Source organism: Equus quagga, chromosome 4, assembly GCF_021613505.1.
Source record: "Equus quagga isolate Etosha38 chromosome 4, UCLA_HA_Equagga_1.0, whole genome shotgun sequence".
NCBI classification, from domain to species: Eukaryota; Metazoa; Chordata; class Mammalia; order Perissodactyla; family Equidae; genus Equus; species Equus quagga.
In genome coordinates, this window is record NC_060270.1 from 137,027,819 (window position 1) to 137,052,781 (window position 24,963).

Sequence of the window (24,963 nt, forward strand, 5' to 3'; positions counted from 1 at the left end):
AGGACGTTTGGAAATGTCTAGAGACATTTTTGGTTGTTGCAACTGGAAGTGGGGTCTGCTACTAACATATAATGGGTAGAGGCCAGGGATATTGCTAAATATCCTGCAATGCACGAAATACCACCCTACAACAAAGAATTATCAGGCCCACAATGTTAATACACTCGTGGGTCACATGATGTTTCAGGCAATGATGGACCTCATATACGACAGTGGTTCCATAAGATTAGTACCATACAGCCTAGGTGCATAGGAGGCGATCCCATCTAGGTTTGTGTCAGTAGACTCTCTGATCTTTGCACAAACAATGAAATTGCCTAACGAAGTGTTTCTTAGAATGTATCCCCGTTATTAAGCAATATGTGGCTATAGTGCCAAAATAAAGAAACTGTTAATATACAATATTGTTCCTCCATGGCTTGCTATTTTCAGGGGTTACATTACTGCACTTTTTCTTACCTGCTGGTGTAAGGCATTAATATGCTGCAGAAGTCTTATGGACCAGTATGAATTACGCTATACCGTATGATCCCATTTCTTGTTCATATATTAATTCATATTACAGAAATTTTATAGCAGGACAGATAAATTATTTTCTTTTTAAATGTGTATTTTCTGGTCTTGCGTATTGTATTGTTCAACTGATTTTCCTATGTAGAAAAATAAAAAGAAAACAGTGTAGCTCCAAGGAGAAGGATTTGGGTAAAAAAAGTTTGGGTTTTTTTTTTTTTTTGGTGAGGAAGATTGGCCCTGAGCTAACATCTGTTGCTGATCTTCCTCTACTTTTCCATGTGGGGCGCTACCACAGCATGGCTTGATGAGTGGTGCTATGTCCACGCCCACGATCTGACCCTGTGAAACCCTGGGCCGCTGAAGAGGAGTGTGCAATCTTAACCACTCGGCCACTGGGCCGGCCCCAAAAAAAGTTTTAAGATGTTAATTAAATGCTTTTCCTAGTTGCTGTCTTAGTAATTGTTAATTTTTCTCCTTTCGCTCTAGCTTGTCCCGATACAGATTGAAATTTAGTGCTGATAAAGTGGACACAATGATTGTTCAGGCAATTTGTAAGTATATTACACATGAGGGTCTGGTTTGTCTGTTCCTCATGCTTTTTCCTGCTATCTGTTAGGAAGAGAAAGATCAGTTAGAACTTTTAATAAGTAAAAAGTAAATAAGTTGGAAAATGCAGAATAGAAAAAGGAAAAAGTACCCATAATTTGACTAGTTGGGGATAATGTGCCTTATACTATTAATATAAACCAGTTCATTTGTCTTTTTCCGTGAAAAATAACACCATAAATAGGATCCGTATTGTGTTGTGTTTTGCCTTTTTTTACACCTACCTTTATAATAGGTCATTCTCCCATTAAGTGGTTTTTGGAAACAGCAAAGTCTATAAACAATTTTCAGTTTTAAACTTCTCTTTAAACAACAATTGCATTTCTAGATAAAGACTCAAAAGAATTGAAAGCAATACTCAAACAGATACTTACGTATCTGTGTTCATAGTAGCATTATTCACAATAGCCAAAAGGTGGAAACAACCCAAATACCCAGTAACGAATGGGTAAACAAGATGTGGTATGTACATATGGTGGAATGTTACTCGTCCTTAAAAAGGAATTAAGTTCTAATACATGCTACAACATGGATGAATTTTTTAAACATTATGCTAAGTGAAATAAGCCACACACAAAAAGACAAATAGTGTGTGATTCCACTTATGAGGTATGTAGAGAAGGCAAATCTATAGAGACAGAAAGTAGAAGAGGTTACCGGGGCTGGGGGAGGTGGGGATGGGGGGTTATTTAATGGGTACAGAGTCTCTATATGGGATGTTGAAAGAGGTCTGGAGATGGATAGTGGTGATGGTTGCACAACATTGTGAATGTACTTGATGCCACTCAGTACACTTGAAAATGGTTAAAATGGTAAATTTTTATTTTGGCACAATTAACCCTTTTAAGTTCCTGTTTTCTTTTTCATTTTAATCTATTGCAGCCTTATTAGATGACTTGGATAAAGAACTAAACAACTACATTATGCGGTGTAGAGAATGGTATGGCTGGCACTTCCCTGAATTAGGAAAAATTATTTCAGATAATTTGACATACTGCAAGTGTTTACAGAAAGTTGGTGAGTGGCTATATCCTTTAAGGCATTTGCATCCTAAAACATTAGAGTGACTTTTTTCTTACACTTCCCGGAGTGTTTTGAAACTTATGTATGTTTTGAGAGTGTAGCAATATTAATGTCTGTTAGATATCAGAAACAAAATTAGCTCTGATATTATGGCCTATACAACAGAGAAATGGTTTTCTAATTTGGTGTTTCTTAAAATGACTTCTTATGGTGAATGTTTCTTATGGTGAATGTTTCTCATAGTGAATGTGCCATTAATAGGGGCAACTGTAAACCTGGGGGGATATCCTGAAATATATTAATAATAATCAATTCTAAAAGTGGTATTGCTGTCTATACTGTTAGTATTATCTCCTATACTAATAGTACAGATATATTATTTGGAACCTGAAGAGTGTTGGTAAATATGAGTTACCTGGCTCATATTATATTACCGTATTACCACCCCAAGAATATAACCTTAGCTATCAATTGTCTATCACAATATTAGCCCTATTTCATGGAGTATATTGTTTTTATTCTAAATCTATAATTTGTATTTTTGGAGGGAGGTGGTGGGGAGAGATTTTAATCTCTAAAATCAAGCCTTGACATAAGGAAAATTATTACTAGGTCAAACTTGTTTGCTTTTTGTTTTGTTTAGGCACCCTTTTCATTGGCTTATCTCTACTTTTTCTTTTGACTGTTTGGTGGATTTTATTAATTTATTGAAGAGTGATTCTCCCTCATCCTCTGCAAACATTCCATAGGCGATAGGAAGAATTATGCCACGGCCAAACTTTCTGAATTACTGCCGGAAGAAGTGGAAGCAGAAGTGAAAGCGGCTGCAGAGATATCAATGGGGACAGAGGTTTCAGAAGAAGATATTTGCAACATTCTGCATCTCTGCACTCAGGTAGACTATCCACATAGAGAAACTAGTTGTGATGGTACCAGCTCTGTAACAGTAACTTTCTGATGGCAGTGATGATTTTTCAACTTATTGTTCACCTGATGAACAAACATGAAGGTGTTCAGTCACTACCTCATCTGATGCCATCTTGATTTACGTAGTGCGGGAAGTATATACTAAAATGAAGTTGAGTACTGTCTAATTTATTTGTATTGTATTATTTGTATTCAGACAATATAGCATTGTCTGAATAATGAATTATAAATCCATTAAGAAAGCAGAGAAGTATAGCTTGAGTTGTTTGTTTATTTTTATTACTTATTTATTTATTTGAGGAAGATTAGCCCTGAGCTAACTACTGCCAGTCCTCTTTTTGCTGAGGAAGCCTGACCCTGAGCTGACATCCGTGCCCATCTTCCTCTACTTGATATGTGGGACGCCTACCACAGCATGGTGTCCCAATCAGTGCCATGTCCGCACCCGGGATCCAAACCTGCGAACCCTGGGCCACCGAGAAGCAGAATGTACACACTTAACCCCTGTGCCACCGGGCTGGCCCCTGTTTATTTTTTTAAGATTGGCATGTGAGCTAACAACTGTTACCAATCTTCTTTTTTTTTTTTTTTTTTTTTTTTTTTTTTTCCCCCCCAAATCCCCCCAGTACCTAGTTGTATATTCTAGTTGTGGCATGTGGGACCCCGCCTCAACATGTCCTGACGAGCAGTGCCTTGTCTGTGCCCAGGATCTGAACTGGCGAAACCCTGGGCCACTGAAGCAGGGTGCGCAAACTTAACCACTCAGCCATGTGGCTGGGCCCAACTCATTCTAACTTTTGTGTTTACAGCCTGTAGTGAACTTTTTTTCCTCATTTGGGGATAGCTATACAAGAATCAGGATGACACAAATGTCTAGCCCTTGGGATTTTTTTAAATAACAGTAATATTGACTGACGTTTTTAGGCAGTGTATTAGATTGTTTACCTACAGTATCTAATAAAATGTTCAGCACAGCTCCTTTATGGGAAGCTGAGGTCTGGAGTGGCTGATTTTCCCAGGTTTGCACAGCTGCTGTGTGATCATTTAGGACTCCATGTTTTAGACATGTGAATTTTAGACTGTTTACTCTTGAGTCATTTATGACCTATTCATTTTGTTTCTTATACTAGGTGATTGAAATCTCAGAGTATAGAACCCAGCTCTATGAATATCTACAAAATCGAATGATGGCCATTGCACCCAATGTTACAGTCATGGTTGGGGAGCTAGTTGGAGCACGGCTTATTGCTCATGCAGGTGATGATTTTAGTTTAACTTGTAAACGTGGCTGTTTAAAGTTGAGTTGTTTTCTAGCTAGCATTTTTTTATTTTAATCTTTAAACTACAGCTATTAAAGAAATTTTAGATAATAGTAATAAATAGAGGTAGAAGGTATGTGGGTGAGGACTAAGGACCAAGTGTTCAATGATGATTTCTATTTATATGCCTGATTTCCTTTTGGATAATGAAGGCATCTTTAGTCACTACCTCTTCTGAGACACTTGGTGGTCCATTTTCAGGTTATAACGGTTAATTAGAATAATCAGATGAATGCAGGAGGATGAAGTCAGTTAATATTTTATATTAAAAACTCATCAGATTAAAACTTGAATAGTTTTAAGAAATCACAACAGATTATATAAACCCTTGATCAAGGATCTGTCACTATTGGAAGTGCTATTTTAATATGTTTGAAAAATATATATATATTTGACATCCAAAAATATTTTGAATAAGTGATAATAAAACTTAATGTATGTATGGTGATATTATAAAGACAGTATACTACCAAAAATGCTGTGTAATTGAATACTTGCAAATGCAGTGAAGTACTAGATCATTGTTTTATTGGAGGCATTATTATAATGTATCGAAGTGTTCATAGCTCCATTAGCTGTATTGTTGATCAGACAAATAAGTGGCATTCAGATACCCTCAGCTACAAGGTCGGGATAGTCTGGGCTGATTTTGTTGTCCACATCCAAAATTTCATAGGTTTAGTTAAACTCGCAACAATAAGAAGTGCAAGGATTAACAGAAGTATGTGTTCGTTGATTTTAAACGTGTCTAGTGGTTGAGTGACTGTGTTAATGTTGGGGGTGCTTTCTGACAGAAAATCTGCACAGCGAATCTAGCAAAGCAGCAACTTCTGGTATCTGATTATTGTAAGCATATCTCCTCGTTCGTATCTTAAACAACAGCAGTAAATAAAATGTGAGAAATTTATCACACAGTTCTAGAACCAAGATATCCCAGTAATTTTCCTTTTATTTGTATGTTTTTTCATATCTAAAGTAGAATATTTGAAGTCCAGAATCTCAGAAAAATAGGGGCAAGATTGGAGGGTGTATGAATACATATGTTTATATTTCTCCCATGGTATTCTAGTGGAATGCAGAATGATAATACCTTCCTGGGTGACTAAGTAAAATTGAACTAATCAGCTTAACCTTCAGTTTGTCGTTGACCTTGATCGCAGACCTCTCTGCCTGCGGTGTTGAGAGACGGAGCTCAAATGCGGAGGCGTCAGGACTTGTAGGGCATCCTGGACTGTGGAACCCTGTGTCGCGGCTCTAATGCTGAGCCTGCATAGGTCTTGTGTTTACCACGTTGGACGTTCAAATACTTGGAAGTGCGTTCCTGTTTAAACTACTTCTTTTCTTTTGAAGGTTCTCTTTTGAATTTGGCCAAACATGCAGCATCTACAGTTCAGATTCTTGGAGCAGAAAAGGCACTCTTCAGAGCCCTCAAGTCTAGACGAGACACTCCTAAATATGGACTCATTTATCACGCTTCACTTGTAGGCCAGACAAGTCCCAAACACAAAGGGAAGGTGAGTTACAGTTTTCCTGAGGTGGACGTTTTTCTTTTTTCTCCAAGCCACCCATATTCCTCCTACTCCATAGTATGCAATAAATCTTTTACTCTTTCTCATTAAATAGAGAATGGTGAATTCTTTAAATAAAAAGCACTTTTGTACACTGAAAGAAAAGTTAAAGTGTTATTGGTCCTGTTAAAGCCATTTTCTTTCCCTCTGTATTTTTCTAGAATCCACTTGTTGGTGAGGGGTGGGGTAAGTTGCACATCAACATGTGTGTGTTATAAAAATAATAGCACATGCACTGTGCTGAACACTTGATGGGGCTTCAGGGAATTCTTGTAATAACCCTACAGGTGAGGAAACAGGCTCAAACAGATTAAGTTCTTTCGAGCTTTTTTGTAGGATACGTACTTTAACAGAAACTGAAATTTTATAAAATTCAAAGCAGCAATAGGAGAAATAAAGGGTTCAGTAAAATAAAATCTTAATCAGCTTGAAAAAGGGCTACACTTTTGTTGGATGACCTTGTGTAGAACTAATGTTACTGAGTAGAAACTAAAGACATTAAAAGAACAATTTGAGGTTGTTTGAGACATGAGCTACTAGAAGATCTCTTAACTCACCAAAATGATGGTGGTCGTGTGTAACCAGTTAGCCATTAGATCATAGCAAAGATTCAAATACAGGATAGGAAGCTCCAGTTGTATGATTCATGAAACTTCGGTAATTCCTGATTTTAAAAAATCCTAGCATGAGTGGTAGAGTTGATGATTTTCTGTAGTTTTCTTGTGAATTAATTAACAAGATTTTTACATGTCAACTTGGAATATAGTTTGGATGCCTCTAACTTCGGATTCTCTATTAGATTTCTCGAATGCTGGCTGCCAAAACCGTTTTGGCTATCAGGTATGATGCTTTTGGTGAAGATTCCAGTTCTGCGATGGGAGTTGAGAACAGAGCCAAATTAGAGGCCAGGTTGAGGACCCTGGAAGATAGAGGGGTAAGAACCACATCCTGCCTTTTGCAGAAGTGTTAGCTGTCAAAAGTTAATAAACTGACTTGTTTATGTACTTATTAATTCCACCTCTAAACAGTTCTATTTTGATACATTTTAGTTGTCTAATAAATTCTTTTTGTGCCGGCTATTAACAGTTTGCCTTATAATTTATCAGGAATTGATAGGGGGCAGCCCAGGGTTTCGCCACTTCGGATCCTGGACGCAGACCTAGCACTGCTCATCAGGCCGTGCTGAGGTGGCATCCCACATGCCACGACTAGAAGGATCCACAACCAAAATATACAACTATGTACTGGGGGCTTTGAGGAGAAGAAGAAATTCTTTTTTAAATGAAGAAAATCTTGAAAAAAAAAAAAGAATTGATATACTAGAGGATATGTTATAAAGAGATTATGCCTTAGAAAATTATTGATAATTTTTTCTTTCCTTAGATAAGGAAAATAAGTGGAACAGGAAAGGCATTAGCAAAAGCAGAAAAATATGAACATAAAAGGTAAGTACATTTAGGGGAGGGTGGATGAACAGTCTCTGCTTATTTAAATAAGGTTGACTGTTGACAGCAGTTGTTTTATTATAAACTTAAGCACCTCAATATCCCCTAATTTTTTTCTTTCCAATTTACAATTCTTTGTAGTCACATCCTGGTTTTTAATCATATGTGTATATTCTCACATTGTTGTAATAAGTATACATAGTATACTTCTTTTGGCAGGTTTTTTCTTTCCTGATAGTTAACTTAATCATTTTCAGATATTGATATTTGAATATTTGTCATTCATAGCTCCTGTATAGTATACCATTTATCAAAAAGAAGGTCCATTCAGAGTTAATCCACAATGAAACATATTTTTAAAAAAAGAGTCAAAAGACTGAAGTCTAAAAATGGCTGAGAAGCATGGAAACCTTTCAGACCTCACCATGAAATTAAGAAAAGAAAGTTATGTGTGGGGAGAGGTGTTTGGTTATTATTTGAGGTAATGCTCAATATTGGTGAGGCTGTGAGAATGTGGTACAACTTTTCTGGGAAGGAGTTTGACAGTATGTATCAAGAGCCTTAAAAGTACTGCTTGTTGGGGCTGGCCCCGTTGCCGAGTGGTTAAGTTCGTGTGCTCTGCCGCAGGCGGCTGGGTGTTTCATTGGTTCAAATCCTGGGCGTGGACATGGCACTGCTCATCAAACCACGCTGAGGCAGCGTCCCACATGCCACAACTGGAAGGACCCACAACGAAGAATATACAACTATGTACTGGGGGGCTTTGGGGAGAAAAAGGAAAAAAATAAAATCTTTTAAAATATATATATATATTGCTTGTTGTTAACCCATAAATTCTACTTTGAGGACTCTTGTAATCCGTTAAGGTTTTTTGTTTGTTTGTTTGTTTGTTTTTTGAGGAAGATTAGCCCTGAGCTAACATCTGCTGCCAATCTTCCTCTTTTTGCTGAGGAAGACTGGCCCTGAGCTAACATCTGTGCCCATCTTCCTCTACTTTATATGTGGAATGCCTACCACAGCATGGCTTGCCAAGCGGTGCCATGTCCACACCCAGGATCCAAACCGGTGAACCCTGGGCCGCGAAAGCAGAATGTGCACACTTAACCACTGCGCCACTGGGCCAGGCCTGTTAAGAATTTTAATAGTAAAATCTTATGCTGTAAGTGGGTAGGAAGAGCAATATATGGTAACATCTCATAAATATGTATTTTTTTAAATGTACACATTCAGAAAAGTTGTTTTTCTTTATTCTGGAAAAAAACAAAGGTATTCAGTTGTGGGTGTTAACACTTTCTTTGTATGTTGTGAATTTTCCGAGTTTTCTACAATGACCTTATATTCTATAATTTTAATGTCTAATTTGTGGTCTTTAGTTGACAAATGTGGATCTTTGTTTTTTAAATTATAACCCACAAAAGTTAACCTATAAAAGTTAAATGGCCATGAGTCTACAGGTTAGCTTAAGAAATAGAATATTCCTTAGCTTGTTTTGAACAGGTTTTTAGTATTCCTGTGCCATGATGCTGATGATTTTAAACACATGCACTTAAAGCACTAATTATGAGATTTAGTTCACATTTTTGGCACCCAATACTTCCATTCCATTTGTTCTTTCTGCCGTGTTAGAACAAAAGCCAATGGTGGGTTCCAGGCAGCCCTTTGGTCACGTGGCCTCTTGCTGCTCAGCCTCTTGGGGTCTTAGGGTGAAGTCTTCTCTGTTTAACTTGATTTAGGCCTTCTGTTTTGTTTTCTTTGAATTACCCAGTGTTCTAAAACTTGAACTGGTTTCATTTTACTTTCTAGTATAATCATTTGGTATAAGAAATTTTCTCCCTTTTTTCCCTGTGCTGAGTGTAGTGACTGTGGTACAGAAAAATATTCATTGATTACTAAAGCAGAATTCATTTAGCTACCACTTATCTTTTGGAAACTATGAGTTTTCATAAACTACCCCAAAGCCAGTAACATGAGCGAGCATATTGTGTGCTTGTGTAGATATTATCTAATGGCATTACCTTTACATCTCTTTAGAATTATTTCACTTACAGATATTTGTAGAGATTTTCTAAAATTATTTGGCTCTTTCAGTGAAGTGAAGACTTATGATCCTTCTGGTGACTCCACACTGCCAACCTGTTCTAAAAAACGCAAGATAGAACAAGTGGATAAAGAGGACGAAATTATTGAAAAGAAGGCCAAAAAAGCTAAGGTTAAAGTTAAAGGTTAGTTTGACTTTCTAAAATGTCATTTATACTCCTATTCCTTAAGAAGTACAGACTCGGTAAGTCTTGGGAAGGTACATGCCGTTGAACTTGCTTGTGAAGCCACCCATGTGGAAGGCTGGCCATGTTCTAATAAGCCGTCATGTTCTCTGGGAATAGTTAGGATGTCGGTAGATTCATCAGACTCCATTGAGAAATGTGCGAAGCGTTTCTTTGAATATGTAGAATTACATGTTATGCTAAGTATACCAAAACTTCCATTTCTACTGTGAACTATTTTGAGAATCAGGTTAAAATAGAAGGAAAAGGGTATATGGTTTCTAAATTGGTTGCTGAAATATTTTTCTTGTATAGTTCAGCATAGAATTGGTGTCATCAGTGGTTTTCTGTGTTTCTCTTGTATGGGTGGACTGAGCAGCCTGCCGTCATAGTAATCGTATTCAGTAGGTGCTCTCTAGCGGCCTGGGCTGTCTCGCAAAGTTGACAAGCAAGTACCCCCATTTATTAGCTGTGCCTCTGTTAGAGCACCAGCCAGCTACTCTAGCAAGAGAGTCAGGCGTTAAAGCAGTGACGTATTTAATTTTTGGTTTCTAAATAGCTTAGTTGTCCGAAGTGTGCTGTCAGCAAATGTGGACTCTTGCCCTGGATGAAGAAAATATAAACCAGTTATTTAATTCCTGTTTCTATTTCCTTATTACACAGCAAGGAAATCCCTAAACCCATTAGTAGCATTTGAAACACCAAACTCCAGATTTGTGTCTTCACTTGTATATGCATACTTTTCAAACTTAACATTCTTGAATCCTTGCCACTCCCAATCTGTTACTCCACAATTTTCTCCATTTTATAAATGGCAATTCTAGTTGCTTTGGCCTTTAACCTTAACTCTTCTCTTATAACCCGAATCACTCTGGCAGCAAGCCCTGTTAACTCTACTTTGAAAGGATATCGAGAATCTAACCACTTGTATCCACCATGCTGTTCTTAATGTAGCAGCCACAGTGGCACCCTCGTCAGCTCTCTGATCTGATTCTGCTGCAGCCACACTGGCCTCCTTGCTCTTCCTGGAACCTGCCACCTCCCCCTTCTCTCCCAGGGTAACCTTAGCATTTGCTCTTCTCTCTACCTGGAATAATTTCCCTCAAAATATGTCATCGTTTACTCCTTTGTCTCTTTTAGGTGTTTGTCTGACTCTCTTGTGTAACATGTCGACGTGTTGCCCTCCTCAGTGTTTCTCTTCCTGCTGTATTTTTATCCTTAGTACTGATTACTGCATAAAATATTGTGTAGTGTATTGCTCATTCATTTAATTATTTACTTTTGTCTCTCCACTCTCCTACAAAATAAAAGATTCATAAGGACAGGGATTTTTGTCCATTCCATCCCTTTCTGGATCTCCAGTTGTCTGGAATAGGGCCTGGCATATTGTAGGTGCTGAATAAGTATTCAGTGAACAAATTTCTAATGAAAGAAATGACCTGTTATTCAGTCTTTGTTCTAACATGCCAGGCATCGTGCTAAGTATTTTGTATGTGTTATCTTGTTAAGTCCTAGTAAGAATCCAGTGAGAGAGACATTGCTGAATCCCATAGAGGAGGAAGTCGAGTTTGCAGAGGTTGAATGACTTAGTGCAGAGGCATCGCGGGTTGAGTGAGCCCAGGCCTCCTCACTCCAGAGCACGGCTTTAATTGTTTCCAGTGTAACTGACTGACTGCCAGAAACAGTGGGTTTGCAGATCAGAGGATTTGTTTTAATCCTAATTCCTACACATAGCTACATGATCGTGAGAAGTTTACTTCTCTCTGAGCGTTAAATCATTTATGAAGTCAGTGGTGATGGACTAGGTGGGTGTTTGAAGGGTCTTTCCAGTTGATGACGTAATAAACACTGGATTGTCGACCAGACTGGCGGGGGAGAACTAAGACTCAAAAGGAGTTTGGGGGTGTAAAGTCTGATAGAATGTTAATTGTTGTGTCTTTACACTTACCCTCTTCAGTGGAAGAAGAGGAGGAAGAGGATGAAGAAGGAGTGCTCGTGGTGGAAGAACAGGAGACGTCTGTGAAGAAGAAGAAGAAAAAGGACAAAAAGAAACACATGAAGGAAGAAGCGCTTTCTGAGGAAGAACCGTGCACCAGCACGGCAGTTGCTGTATGTGTGCTCTTACTCACCATTACTTTATTGGCACGGGCAGGCTCTCCATATTTCATTCTACTCTCTTTATCAGAAACAAGCAGGCAGTGAAAAAATGGTTTTCATTGGGCCAGCCCCAGTGGTGTAGTGGTGAAGTTCGGTGCACTCTGCCTCAGCAGCTCAGGTTTGGTTCCTGGCTGCAGACCTGCACTGCTCCTCTGTCTGGCCATGCTGTGGCAGCAGCTCATATAGAAAAAGAGGAAGCTTGGCAGTGGGTGTTAGGTTAGGGCGAGCCTTCCTCAGGGGAAAGAAAAAGTTTTCATTGATGGTGAGGTAAAAGTAAAAGGACATTGTTATATTTATATTTTAAGGTCCATTTCCCAAACCTAGAATCTTATTATAAAATAGAGTTGCTTTGAGGAAAGGAGAGCATATGATTTGCTACAGATCGCTTTCATAGAGGTGGTTTTTATATTTTAATCTTTCCCCAAATTTGTTTTCAAGAAAAGTAGGTCTACTTTGCTTTTTATAAAGAAAAGTTATTATTACTCACCTATGTATTTACAGCTCTTTCAAAAGCATTCTTGTTGGTTATTTGCAGAGTCCAGAGAAAAAGAAGAAAAAGAAAAAAAAGAAAGATATTGAAGACTAATCAAAGGGAACCATCATTGAATCTGGATTGAACCTGGATACATCGTGCTTAAGATTCAGTCAGGCATATACCAGACATGGTTTCTGAAATAATCCAGGGGAGGTTAGGTGACACACAGTGATTAATCGGCTATAGCTTTTCAAGCCTATTTGTGTCTTGACAGCAGCTCTGTTAACTTTATTATGTCATCATTTCTTAGAGTCTTTGTTATACAAATAAAAATATTTTCTTTGTATTTTAAGGCAGTTCTGTGATTTCTACATTTTAGATAATCTTTGGCCCTTTCTATATTTTATTTAGCATTTGATGATCATTGTTTCGATAATTATAGCTGAAAGGTGAGAGTTGTGCATCATTCATTTGAAACTTAGCCTTTTGGAAAGCAGTGGTTAGATTGACCAATTTAAGAACCTCACTCAAATATGTTTCTCTTACCTTTTTGGACTGTCTTTCATTTCTCTCCTTTTCTTCTTTCTGCCTCCGTATTTATTTAAATAAAGCTGTGTTTTGTGTTCAAAATTTTAAAATTAGATGAACAAAGCTTTCCAGTATCTCTTCAGAAAGAAAAAAATTGTGTCCCTAACTTTACTTGTTCGCAGTTCTGAAAGGTACAACAGAATAATTGTTCACGTAAACCTTGATTTGTTTCTAAAGTGACTTTTTTTAAAAAGGTAATACCAGATAATTTTATAGTGAAGAATGAGAGATAAAAGGAAAACAAGATGAGAAAAAACGTCGGTAGGAGTAAGGTGTAAACCAGGACATCAGACACCAAAGAGGAATCTTTGTTTCTAAAAAATAGTGTCCAGTATGTGAACCGCAGCCTGGCTGACAGCTGTGTTGTCATGACAGCCACCAGTTTCGGAAGACTGTTACGTCTTGCATTTCTGTGTGTGCCACAGGCATCCTGCTGAAGCCCAGTTCAAGAAATGCATGCAGCAGGTGGAGGGGCCAGAAGGACTACAGCTTTGAGTTCCACCTCTGCTGCTCATGTAAGCAAGGGTAAGCCAGCAGCCCCTCTTAACTTCAGTTCATCACTCATAAATCAGAGAGAATGGTGCGCTTCCCCTCTCCCAGGAGTGGTTTGCAGGAAATGAGATGATGCAGATTTTCAGAGAGAGAAATACATTTCAGATCTAGATATTTTGATGGAAGCAAATGCTGCATGAAGTACACGTGGCCATTCCTAGATAAAGTTTGATAGTAAGCTGCTTATTTCCTCCCTGGGGAATGTCGTTCTGCATCACCAAATAGTACCCGGACACATTCTTGATTTGGGACACAACAGATTTTTATTTTTAAAATCTTGATGAAAGTGGCCCATAGACCTGCCAAGGACTGTATAGTCAAAAAAGCTTTCTATCTGAAACAGGATGGACTGAGGATACTAATTAATCAACTTCTACTCCTAGTCATTTTGAGTGGTCAAGGAAACCTAGCTGAATCACAGAGCTGCCAGCTTTCTTAGGCGCTAAAGCCTTAACTGTTTTAAAGCACAAACCAAAAGGTACATTCTGCTGCTTCCTTTGTCGTAAAATGGAGCACTTCTATTGAAGAGCTGTGGGAACTTAGTCTGCAGTGTGGGACTCAGGTGAATATTATTTACCTAATTTTGATTAGCAGGTTTGGAGAATTTCTGTGACTGGGCAACATAAAATATTCCCTGTTTAGAAACTGATTCTCCCTTGCACTCCACCCCCTTCCCTTCAAAAATGTAAATTTATGTTTTCTGGTTTAAACTGCTTCTGTATATCTGCACTGTCTTCTGGGGCCTCAGTATGCTTATCAAGGCCTTGGCTGAGCTGTGCTCGCTCCAGAGCTCCAACCTCACAACACTGCAGCTCTCTGTCCATGAAGAGTTCCTTTCAATCCTTTTGTCACTTTGCTAAGGCCATCTTTTGAAACTTGACTCTGGTCGTCCTGGTTCGTTTGTACCACTTAGAATAACATGCACTAGAGTTGAATGTCTCAAACTTAGGGCATCAGAATCACCGGGGATCTTGACAGACTGTGGGTCTTAGCAAGTCTGGGTTGGTGCCCAGGGTTCTGAATATTTAGCAAACTCTCAGGTGATACTTTAGGGTAGGAAATACTCTGGCAAATTCCTTAAACTCAGAGCCTTCTCTGAAGCTGGATTCCTCTGAGAATTAAGTGGGAGAATGTTTGTAAGGGAGTGTTTTAAAAGCCGTTATTTCCTGCGTTCCCTGACCGTCTCCACTCCCCAGTGGTGCACCTTCCCTGTCTGTGCTTACCCATCGCTAGCAGGGCTCCTGGCATCTCCTAGGGCCTTAATGTTTGTTTAGTGGTGAGGGAATGACCCGTGGAGGAATTAACTGGGTTTTTGTGTTACTCAGATGAACATAAAATTAAGACTGCCACTTTTGTTTTTTCCTTCTTTAGGAATGCTTTAAGATGACCATTAAATCTAAACCCTAAGTGACAGACCCAGGTGTTGGACTCTGAGCTCATTTCTGTATACTTTGTCCTGTGGCCATTAACTGTAGGCTCTATTGCCAGAAGTCAACACTCATTGACCATTTTCAAGTACAACTTTGTAGACTATTTCCAGTAGTTTTTTGTTGAAAACCATTTCTTGTAGCAAGTGTCAAATGGTAATTCTTGTGAAGTATTTGAAAGTATTGATACTGCATTTGGTTTAAGGAGAAATTAGAAGTGATCAGAACAGTGGTTCTCAAAACTTGTGGGATTTGCTCTCACCTGGAGAACTTTTTAAAAGGTAAGTTTCTGATTTGGTCCACCTAGCACATAGGGCCCAAGTATATGCATTCTGACAAGTTCCCAGCTGATGATGCTTTTGCCTTGACCACTGCACTAGGAGGATTCCCTTCTGTTGATTTGCTGTCCTTTGGTACTCCAAACTAGAACCTGATTGGATGGCCAAGAAGTCAGGCCTGTGCATCTTGTTAAAGTGAAGACCTTAACACCAGCGGCAGGCAGCAGCTGTGCTGTTTCGCTGTAGATAATTTGAGGAGGCCCCTAAGGCTGGGCGTTAATCTGCTCAGTGCTTCTCCCACACAGGTAAGGCAAGCTTTGAATAGGTACCAGAAACCATTGTTTCCTGTCCTTGAGCATTTGCTTTTGAAGGAAGGGTTTTAATTGCTGATTCTGCAAGTGTTCTGTGTATATTTAGTATAAAAGTAAAAAAACTTAGTCGTTGTTTTATTAAGTTTGTGAAAACAAAACACCAAATTTGAACCAACATACAACATATAGCAAAAAGTACACGAAAACATCTTTGAAAGAAAGAAACAGATAGGTTTCTAGACCAGTCCCAGACTGCCCGTGGCTGAGCTTTCTCCGTCTTAACTTGGGTTGGCTGTAAACTTGAAGGATGGGTTGGATCAATGTTCGCACAGGTCTCACTGTTTTTCCTAGCCAGGTGTCTACTGTTATTTAATGTTTGTCTTTAGACTGCTTCCAGTTTTTGTTTTTTTGTTGCTGTTTTATTGCCAACAAAGCTGCAAGGAATGTCTTTGTGCATTTATCTTCACGTACTTGTGTTTCCTTAGGATAAATTTTAAGAGGTAGAATTACTGTGTCAAAGTGATGTAAGGGTAGATAGATAGTACCAATTTGCCTCCAAAATATTGTAGTTATCTACTCCAACCAGTGTTGAGAGGAAACTCCTATTTCGGGAACTGTCTCATAATTGTCATTTTATTAGCATTTACCCCAGCCCCTAACTTGCTAACAGTGTTGCACATAGTCATTAACTTTTTAGAAATATTAATGTGAATTAAGTGGTTTTAAACTGGATAATTTCCACTTTCTACTTCTTAAAATTCTACAGTCAAGATGTACAGGATTGTTCCAGCTTATCAGTACAGAACTGAAATCATTCAAGTTCACACACTCCCACCCAGCCTTGTGCTACTAATTTGTGAATGGAAAGATACTCCTCCTTCAACACACTATACCACCAGGTGCCAGAAACTTGTGAACTATAAATCAACGACTAGGCAATGACTGCCCCCATGCCAGGTTTGTGCAAAGAACTCGCATAATTGTAAGCACAGCCCTGCGCTGCTTCTGTGGTTCTTAATTATGGTCTACTATCATTGGAAAATACAAAGTAGTAATCCTAAAATGATAATTAACATTTATTGAGCACTTATGTGTCAGGTACTGTTGACTTTCAGTCTAACTACCCTTTCTAACAAACACTACTATGCTGACTTTACCCAAGAGGAAACTGATGCACAGAGAGGTCAAGGAATCTTGTCAGTGCCATTCAAATCATTCAGAATGCCTCTAATGCCAGTACTGTATTCTGAAAAGTGCAAGCTACTCTATGTTGAAACTTTTGTGTGTGTGTGTGAGGAAGAGTGACCCTAAGCTAACATCTGTGCCAATCCTCCTCTACTTAGTATATGGGATGCTGCCTCAGCTTGGCTTGATGAACAGTGTGTAGGTTCATGCCTGGGATCTGAACCTGCAAACCCCGGGGCTGCCAGAGTGGAGTGTGTGAATTTAACCACTAGGCCAGCTCCTGGAACATTTCTTAATAGCATAATAAAGATAATTGGAACCTTGTGGAAACATGTGTTGGGTATATGGATATTCATCCTATTATTTTCTCTATGTGCTTGAAAAGATCTTATTTAAGTCTTATTTTTTAAAGTAATAACATGCTATTTTTAACTCTGAGTTCTTTATCTCTGAAAACTAAGTTAAAGCTTGACAACATTCTTGGTCAACCAGCATTTGGGGACCCCACTCTGGGCCAGGAGAACTCAAGGAAGCAGAAGCTGCCGCAGCTGCAGCCCTCAGGGAGTTCACGAGGTGGGGCTCAAAGCTCAGCTCCTGATGCAGGAGGTCCTGTTCTCGGAGTCCTTTCTTGCTTGAGGAAGGGGGAATGCGGGGATGCACCAAGCGGGGATCCCCATAGGAGATAAGCAGTACGGAAATGATGAAGACAAAAGTGCAAAGTGGAATTTGAGTTTATGGGGGAGAAATCTCTCTCCCTTGCTCTCTTAACCACAAGATACCACACAGTGAAGAAAACAAGAAACAGTAGCAGAGAAATACCCATTGGCAGATTAACAGAGTTGTAAGTACAGCTGCATCCTGTTGTACCCCACATCCCCACCCTAAAACTCTTGTCCAGCCTCCTTTGAGCTTGGGTAATTTGATCCTCACCTGGAGAGCCACTCTAGGCCATAGAAGCATAGGGAAGCTGTCATGTGGTTCTTGGGGCCACCAAACCTCCCGCCTTACTAACCTGAGCCAAGAAGCAGAGAAGGCCTTGGTTTCTAGCAGGGATAAATGTGCCTGACTCCAGGAAAAGACTTGCTCAGACCACAAATGCATCTATTTATATCTCGTAATCTGCTGGGCCAGCAACATGCTAATAACCAGCTGGGCATGATGGAGAGGCCACAGGCCAACTGTCAGAATGGCGAGAGCCCTGCACTCATGGTCAGAGAAAATAACAGACGTGGAAGCGCTGCATCAGCCAAAAAGCGGCATATGAAGTATTCCAGCTGTTGTTACTGTGAGCTGGTTTCACCACCTACTGGTTCATGTCCTTGGACAAGTCAACCTGTCTGAGCCTCAGTTTCTTCATCTATAAAATGGAAACAGTAACTCTCTGTTTATCTTATAGGGCTCTTGGAAACTCAGATGACATAATTTATGCAAAAATTCCCTGTAAACTGAGCAAATGTAAAGTAGTATTACTGATATCTGTTCTACTTAAAAACAGGACGAGCAAAGAGTGATGGATTCCAGGGCAGAAGTCAGTGGAGAGGTGAGGGAACCTTCTTCAGTAGCCGCCAGCCAGCCGTTTGCCAGACCCACTTTCCCTCATTTCTGGGCACGCAGCTGGACTGTATTCCCCAGCCTTTCTTGCAGTTAGCTGTGGCCATGGAGCAGTTCCAGCCAATGGAACAGTAGCGGCAGTAATGTACATCACTTGGAGGCCTGGTCGGTAAAAGTCCACCACTGCACTCCTCGGTGCCCTAACACACACATGCACACACACACCCCCCCAGCTGCTGGCTCCATACAAACACTGTAACCTTGGAAGCCGGGCCTCAAGATAGAGATGCTACAAGGTGATAGGACCCTGGGGCCCTGACTCACCAGTGGCTTGGAGCACAGCTACCCACTGATCAGGAACATCCTTTTTGGATTTTATAGAGGAAGAAATAAATTTTTGTTATGTTTGGGCTGTTATATTAGCTTGAATCATATGAAATTGACAATATTTGTACTATTTTTGACCCATAAAAGTGATAATTTCATATGATTCAACCTAATAGATATTTTGATTTGTTTCAGCAGCTGGTGTAACCTTGGACACCATCCTAGAGGAAGTCTTGGTAACAGCCACATTTTCAAAGGTGAGAAGGGAAATTAGGATTGCTAAACTCCTGGATCAGAGATCGTACACTGTCTGCCTTTGGTTCAGGTTTGGGTGCCAAAATATTTATTTGTTCCACAAAATGTTGGCCCACATAGTTTTAAAAAGTTGACTTCATTGTCAAATCAAATATATCTTGTCATGCAAAAAATATTTTTTCTTTATCATTTGTTTTTGTTTTTGGTGAGAAACTGTCCCTGAACTAACATCTGTGCCAGTCTGCCTCTGTTTTATGTGGGATGCCATCACAGCATGGCTGGATGAGCAGTGCTAGGTCCACGCCCAGGATCCAGACCTGCAAACCCTGGGCCACCCAGGCAGAGTGCGCAAACTTTGACCACTACACCACCATGCCACCCCGTGTCATTTGTTCTTTGACTGTCAGAACTGACAGCAAAGAAAAAACCTAAAATCAAACTAAACAAGGTCAAAAGAACAAAACCTCTTTAATAGATAAAGAATTAAGCCATTTATGCCTTAAAAGAGAGACCGAGAGAAATTTATAATTATGGAGTGAGCTGTTCTTTCTAAAGTATATGCAGGAAAAAAAAAGTGCTCCACTTCAGTAGCCCAGGGTTTCCCCGGTTCAGATCCTGGGCACGGACATGGCACCGTTCATCAGGCCATGCTGAGGTGGCGTCCCACATAGCACACCAGAGGACCCACAACTGAAAATACACAACTATGTACTGGGGGGATTTGGGAAGAAAAAGCAAAAAATAAAGTATATACGACTCAGAAAAAATTGATAAAATTGACCACATAAAAACTTGTATAGCAAAAATAGTGTAAAATAGTCAAAATATGACAAGTATGTAAAGAGGTTAAATTAATAAGAAAAAGACAAATAATACAAATAAGAGGGAGTCCTAGAAAAAGAGTGTACAAATGATCAATAAACACAAGGAGAGTTCTACCCATTCAAATTACCCAAATTAAATAATAATAATACCCAGCGTTGGCTGGATTGTAGGAAAACAGACATACATCGTAGGCAGAGTATAAACTGGCAGAAGCTTTTTGAGGGCGTTTTGAAAATAGCTATTAAAAGTAAAAATGCCAATCAAACAATGATACTACTAGTCTAATGTACGAATATAGTCGCAAAAGTCCCTAAGGTGTAGACACAAGGATTGTTCATTGTTCACAATAGTAAAACAAAAAAACAACCACGATATCCCATACACAGGGGCTTGTAAATAATTATATGTCCGAAGACCGCAGCCATTAAAATACAGAAAGATCTCCTAGATACACTATTTAGTGGGAAAAGCAACCTGCAGGACAGTGTGAAAGCATCTGTGCAAAGTTTTTGAAAGGATATGTATCTCATTTTCTTCCCCCCTGGACCCGCATGCAGGAAACTGCCAACAGTTGACATCGCTGGAGAGAGGGGCTGGAGAATTAGGGGTCAGAGAATGGGGAGGAAGGTTTTTGCTTTTCATTCCTTTCTGCATTGTTTCATTTTCTAAAAATCACGTGCCTTGGTTATTTTTTCACATGTATTATTATTTTTTTTAATGTAAAATAAATGAAGCTATAGTCACAACCACCACGGTATGTTTCATCTGAAGCTCTGACGCTGCGTTTTGCATTGTGTTTGTTGGTGTCGTTTTTCCCTGCAGAGATCATGAGGAGTGCATGATTTTGTTAGCCTTGTGGTTTCACCAGCGTGATCACCAGGCCTTTTCTGGGAAAGAACACAGTGGGAAGTGGAAACTGTAAATGGACACGCTCCTTGGGAGTCCTCAGGCCCCCCTGTCAGCCCCTGACTAGTCTTCACACTTCAGGCTAGGAAATCACCCCACGGTTTTGAAGGTATTGAGGTCTCGTCCCTATTTTATAGCAGAACGAGAATCAGAGCAGGATTATGACAGAATTCTAACTCCAGCTTCCACCTGTTTAATATATCAGAGAAACGTGATGTTGGTGAAATGCCAGATTGGAAACCAAAGGCTTGTGGTAAGTATAAGTCAGTGCAAATGGTCTGATTTGATTGGAAATGATCTTGTAATAATTTGAGAGAACGCACACACAGATATTAAGATTCTGCTGTTCATTCTCTGCCTGCTCTGGGCGTGCTTTTCTCTTTCTCCTGGTCTTCCTAAGAGCTTTCTTCCATCTCTTGTCAATTCTTAGGCTTGGGTTCTCTTTCCTTTTCCCAAATCACAGATGTTTTCCCACCCTGTGAAATCTAGTGACTGGCTCGCCAGAGCATTACTGCAATTGTGTTTTTCAGAAGGAAATCCTTTTTTTAACTGCCAGGAATTCCAGGCTCCAAACTGGATGGGAGGGAGGATGTTGTGGCATAGTGCCAGGTAACTGCCTCCTTTTCCCTTCAGCCATGTGAAGGCGACTGGCTGGAGCCCAAGCATAGAACCACAGCCTCCCAGGGCTGAAGGGACAGCCTTTCAGGGAACCCAGGAGGTTGAGTCCAGTCATTTCTCGTTCACATAGACAGGACCTCTTTTAAACCACAGCCTAGCCTCACTTTAATGCCTTCCAAAAGGAAAAATCATATAGACGCCATTGAACACATATCCCAATGTTAAAAACAGTATCATAAAACCTTTTCTTTCGTCTAAACCAGAGTTTGGCAAACTTTCTCTGCAAAAGACCAGTAAATGTTTTAGGCTTCACAGACCATATGCTCTCTATTGCAACTACTTAACTCTGCCAGCCTGTGCAAAACCAGCCACACACAGGACCTGGGTCCAACAAATGAGCATGGCCGTGTTCCAAGAAAATTTTTGTTTGTTTGTTTTCTTTTAGTGAGGAAGATTGTCCCTGAGCTAATGTCTGTGCCAATCTTCCTCTATTTTGTAAGTGGGATGCTGCCACAGCATGGCTTGATGAGCGGTATGTAGGTCTGCACCCAGGATCTGAACCCGTGAACCCTGGACCGCTGAAGCATAGTGTGAGAACTTAACCACTATGCCACCAGGCCGGCCCCCAGTAAAAATATGGACACTGAAATTTGAATTTCATCTGGTTTTTACATGTCACATAAAACAATTCTTTATTCCCCAATTATTTAAAAATGGAAAAACCGTCCTTAGCTCATGGTCCGTACAAAAACAGGCAGCTGCTACAGTCTGCTGGACCCTGATCTAAACCACTGCTTTTCAGCTGCTTTGGCAGGTCCTCAGGGTAGAAAGAGCTGGGTGGGCGAGGCAGTCCCACTCCGGCTTCCTTTTTTCTGTTCTATGTAATGGGCTCCCAGGTTTTGTTTTATTTAAAGAAAGGATTCCATAACCAAAAGTTTAAAAGTCACTGATCTAACCAGAATCCCCTTTTTGCAACTTCAGCCCGTTTTCTTTGGGTCTTCCCTTTGTGGAGGTGGAGAATAATTTTTCTAGCTCATTTTAAGGGCCTCAAAAAATAATCAGCAAGTCAGTCTGAAATGAGTCTTTGCTTTCATCTACTTCATAAGTCTGTTACATCTTGCCAATCCTTTACTTTGCATTTGCGATCTTAACATCCTGCAGGATTCCACAGAGTGAAGTCATACGTCAGAGTGGGGTGCACCTGGCTGTGTACCCAGCATCTTTTCCCTATTGTCATGCAGGGTGGCCCAGCAGCACCACAGCCAGAAGGAGACTCCAAACTGGGCTAGAAGAGAGAAACAATTGGTAAGGCCAAGGAGACCATAGTCGGAGTCGGGTCTGAGGATGAAGAGAGTCCCCACATGGGAAAAAAGTCCTGGGGTCAGAATGGAAATGAGTGGACAAGAAACAAAGTGGGAGGAGGTGAGAGCAAGCAATTTTGGCGAGGTGCCGCGAGCAGCATCTCCTGGGCCTCCTTCCCACACGGATAGTACACGTGCTTCACAGAGAATTCATAGCGCCCACGATCCTACCACTCAGAGGTAATAACTGTTAAAACTCTGGTGTGTGTCCTTCCAGTATGTGTCTACCAACATACATATGTATGAATTTTATATACTCAGTATTGCCATTTGGATGTCTCATGGGCAACTCAAATTCACCATGTGCCAAAAACATTTCGTCATCTTCTTTAAACCTGCTTTACTGACACCCACGGCCCGTTTCAAAACCTCGGAGCTCCCGACCCTGCATCTCCCTCACCACCATCCCGTGGATCTGCAACTCTCCTCGTTCCCTCTTCTCTTCCAGAAGTCAGAACACTCACACTCTGACCCGTTCTTTCCAAAATCTCAGTCTGATTCTTAAGCAAGTATAAGACATATTTCTTTCTAAACAGAGTCTTTACATTTGCATAACTAACCACTAGGCTCCCCAGTCCAGAGTGAGCAGTGTCTCTGCAGCTAATAGTCTGCTACCTGCTGGACATCTAGAAGTTGTCATTGTCAGGGAAATCAGTAAAAGCTGGTGCAGAGCCAGAGATGGCTTCCCTGTGAAGTCAGGCGTCTGCACTTGGGAGTTGAAGGGGTGCAGCCTAGCCCCCAAATGCGTGGGTGATGGAGGTGGCTGACGCTGAGTAAACCGGTAATTCAGAATCTAAGGACTATTTGGAAGTGGGTAATTAATCTCAATAACACTGGCGCCTTCTGACAGTCGGAGAAACTGTAGAGAGAGGAGGCATTCCTGGATGACAGGCACACTCACTCTGCTGTAACGAGGAGCACTTACTCGGCACTTCGGTGCAGCAGGCGTAGTGCTAAGAGCTTGGTCCTCATGATCTCTCTGACTCCTGGCACCACTCTGAATGAGACAGGTGTATCAAGAGGAAAGGGAGGCTTAGAGACCGCGTTCAGTAATTTGTCTAAGGCCACATAGCTAGAAAGTACAGGGCTGGGTTTGGATCCCAGGCTGTCTGACTTCAGAGTCCTAACTCTTAAGGCGTTTGGCCCCTGCTGTCCATACCCGAGATTCCACAGTGAGGACCAGGGTCAGAGACAAGAGGAGCTTGCCCAGGAGGGCAACCCTCCATGGTCTTGTGAAAGCTAGGGCCTGGGGGCAAACCCCACCCCAAAGAGAGTGAAATTCCTCATGTTGAACTGTTTTCCCAAAGCTTCTGCGCTTGGGCTAAGGCCCGAAACAGACAGAGACGTCCACAGCAGAACGAGCCAGCGCGAGCAGCTGGAGAGACTGGGTGGGGAGTTAGCGACCCCGGGAATGAGGCCAGCAGTCTGCCAGTGACCCCAGCTCCTGTGTCCACTGCTGTCAGTGCAAGTTCTTCACCTGCTGCTCATCTCCTAACTAATGATCCTTATGCAGAATTAACAGACCATTTGGGATCCCAAAAAATACTCTCATCACATATGGCACTCCCTTCAACAACATATTGCCTTTGCAAGTTTCCAAAATGCATGACGATCAGTTATACATTCATTCAGCAACTACTCATTGAGCACTAATTATGTTTCAGGCACTGTGTCAGACGCCAGGATGTAGTGGTGAACAAGAAAACGACAGCCTCGGGCCGGCCCGGTAGAGCAGTGGTTAAGTGCACACGTTGCGTTTGGCGGCCCGGGATTCGCCAGTTCAGATCCTGGGTGCGGATACCACACCGCTTGGCAAGCCATGCTGTGGCAGGCGTCCCACATAGAAAGCAGAGGAAGATGGGCACAGATGTGAGCTCAGGGCCAGTCTTCCTCAGCAAAAAGAGGAGGATTGGCAGCAGACGTTAGCTCAGGGCTAATCTTCCTCAAAAAAAAAAAAAAGGAAAAGAAAAGAAATAAAAGTTTCTGTTTAAAAAAAAAAAGAGAGAAAGAAAGAAAACGAGAGCCTCTGTTTTCCCAGCGCCTAGGGGAGAAAGCAGATGGTCAGTGGGCAACTTACAACAAGGTGTGAGGAATGATGTGACGGGAAAGGGGACTCGAGGAAGACAGAGCAAAGAGTCTCTCCAACTGAGAGGTCAGACAATGTCTCCCTGAGGAAGTAACTTGTAAGCTGAGACCTGAAGAAACAGATGTTGGCCAAGTGGAGGGGGCGGGGGTACCAGAAAGCAGGCAACCCGGGTAGAGGGAGGGCAGCCTGTGGGAAGGAGGTGGAGAAGCTGCCAGAGGTGAAGGAAGTGAGGTCAGCAGCGGGAAGGGAAAATGCAGTCCAGGAGAGGTGTTTTTGTTGTTGATATTTTTATTTTACAAGATAGGAAAGGTCTTACAGAATGGAAGAGAGAGAATGATAAAACAGATGAGGGTAAAATACAATCAACTGGTGAATTTGAGTAAAGGGTGTATGGAAAAA

At 40.8% G+C, this 24,963-nt stretch overlaps 1 protein-coding gene, 1 long non-coding RNA gene and 2 other non-coding genes across 6 annotated transcripts in view; all 4 read left to right on the forward strand.

The window, feature by feature from the left end:
* NOP58 (NOP58 ribonucleoprotein) overlaps positions 1–12,646 on the forward strand; it is a 28,973-nt gene extending 16,327 nt beyond the window's left edge. For all 3 annotated transcript variants that reach the window (XM_046659209.1, XM_046659210.1, XM_046659211.1), the window contains 10 exons: positions 1,000–1,064; positions 2,002–2,136; positions 2,892–3,037; positions 4,200–4,326; positions 5,739–5,902; positions 6,756–6,890; positions 7,340–7,401; positions 9,490–9,623; positions 11,620–11,771; positions 12,355–12,646. In XM_046659209.1, the coding sequence (XP_046515165.1) occupies positions 1,000–1,064; positions 2,002–2,136; positions 2,892–3,037; positions 4,200–4,326; positions 5,739–5,902; positions 6,756–6,890; positions 7,340–7,401; positions 9,490–9,623; positions 11,620–11,771; positions 12,355–12,405 (1,171 nt within the window). In that variant the 3' untranslated portion in view covers positions 12,406–12,646. The remainder of the gene's footprint in view (positions 1–999; positions 1,065–2,001; positions 2,137–2,891; positions 3,038–4,199; positions 4,327–5,738; positions 5,903–6,755; positions 6,891–7,339; positions 7,402–9,489; positions 9,624–11,619; positions 11,772–12,354) is intronic.
* On the forward strand, positions 3,098–3,183 carry LOC124238751 (small nucleolar RNA SNORD11B). The gene has a single exon (XR_006888359.1). It is a non-coding gene; the product is annotated as a small nucleolar RNA SNORD11B (small nucleolar RNA).
* Positions 4,488–4,571, forward strand: LOC124238750 (small nucleolar RNA SNORD11). Its single transcript, XR_006888358.1, has one exon. It is a non-coding gene; the product is annotated as a small nucleolar RNA SNORD11 (small nucleolar RNA).
* Positions 12,647–13,030: 384 nt separating the features above from the next.
* Positions 13,031–21,656, forward strand: LOC124237748 (uncharacterized). Its single transcript, XR_006888111.1, has 3 exons — positions 13,031–13,407; positions 14,806–18,770; positions 20,416–21,656. It is a non-coding gene; the product is annotated as an uncharacterized LOC124237748 (long non-coding RNA).
* Positions 21,657–24,963: the final 3,307 nt, after the last annotated feature.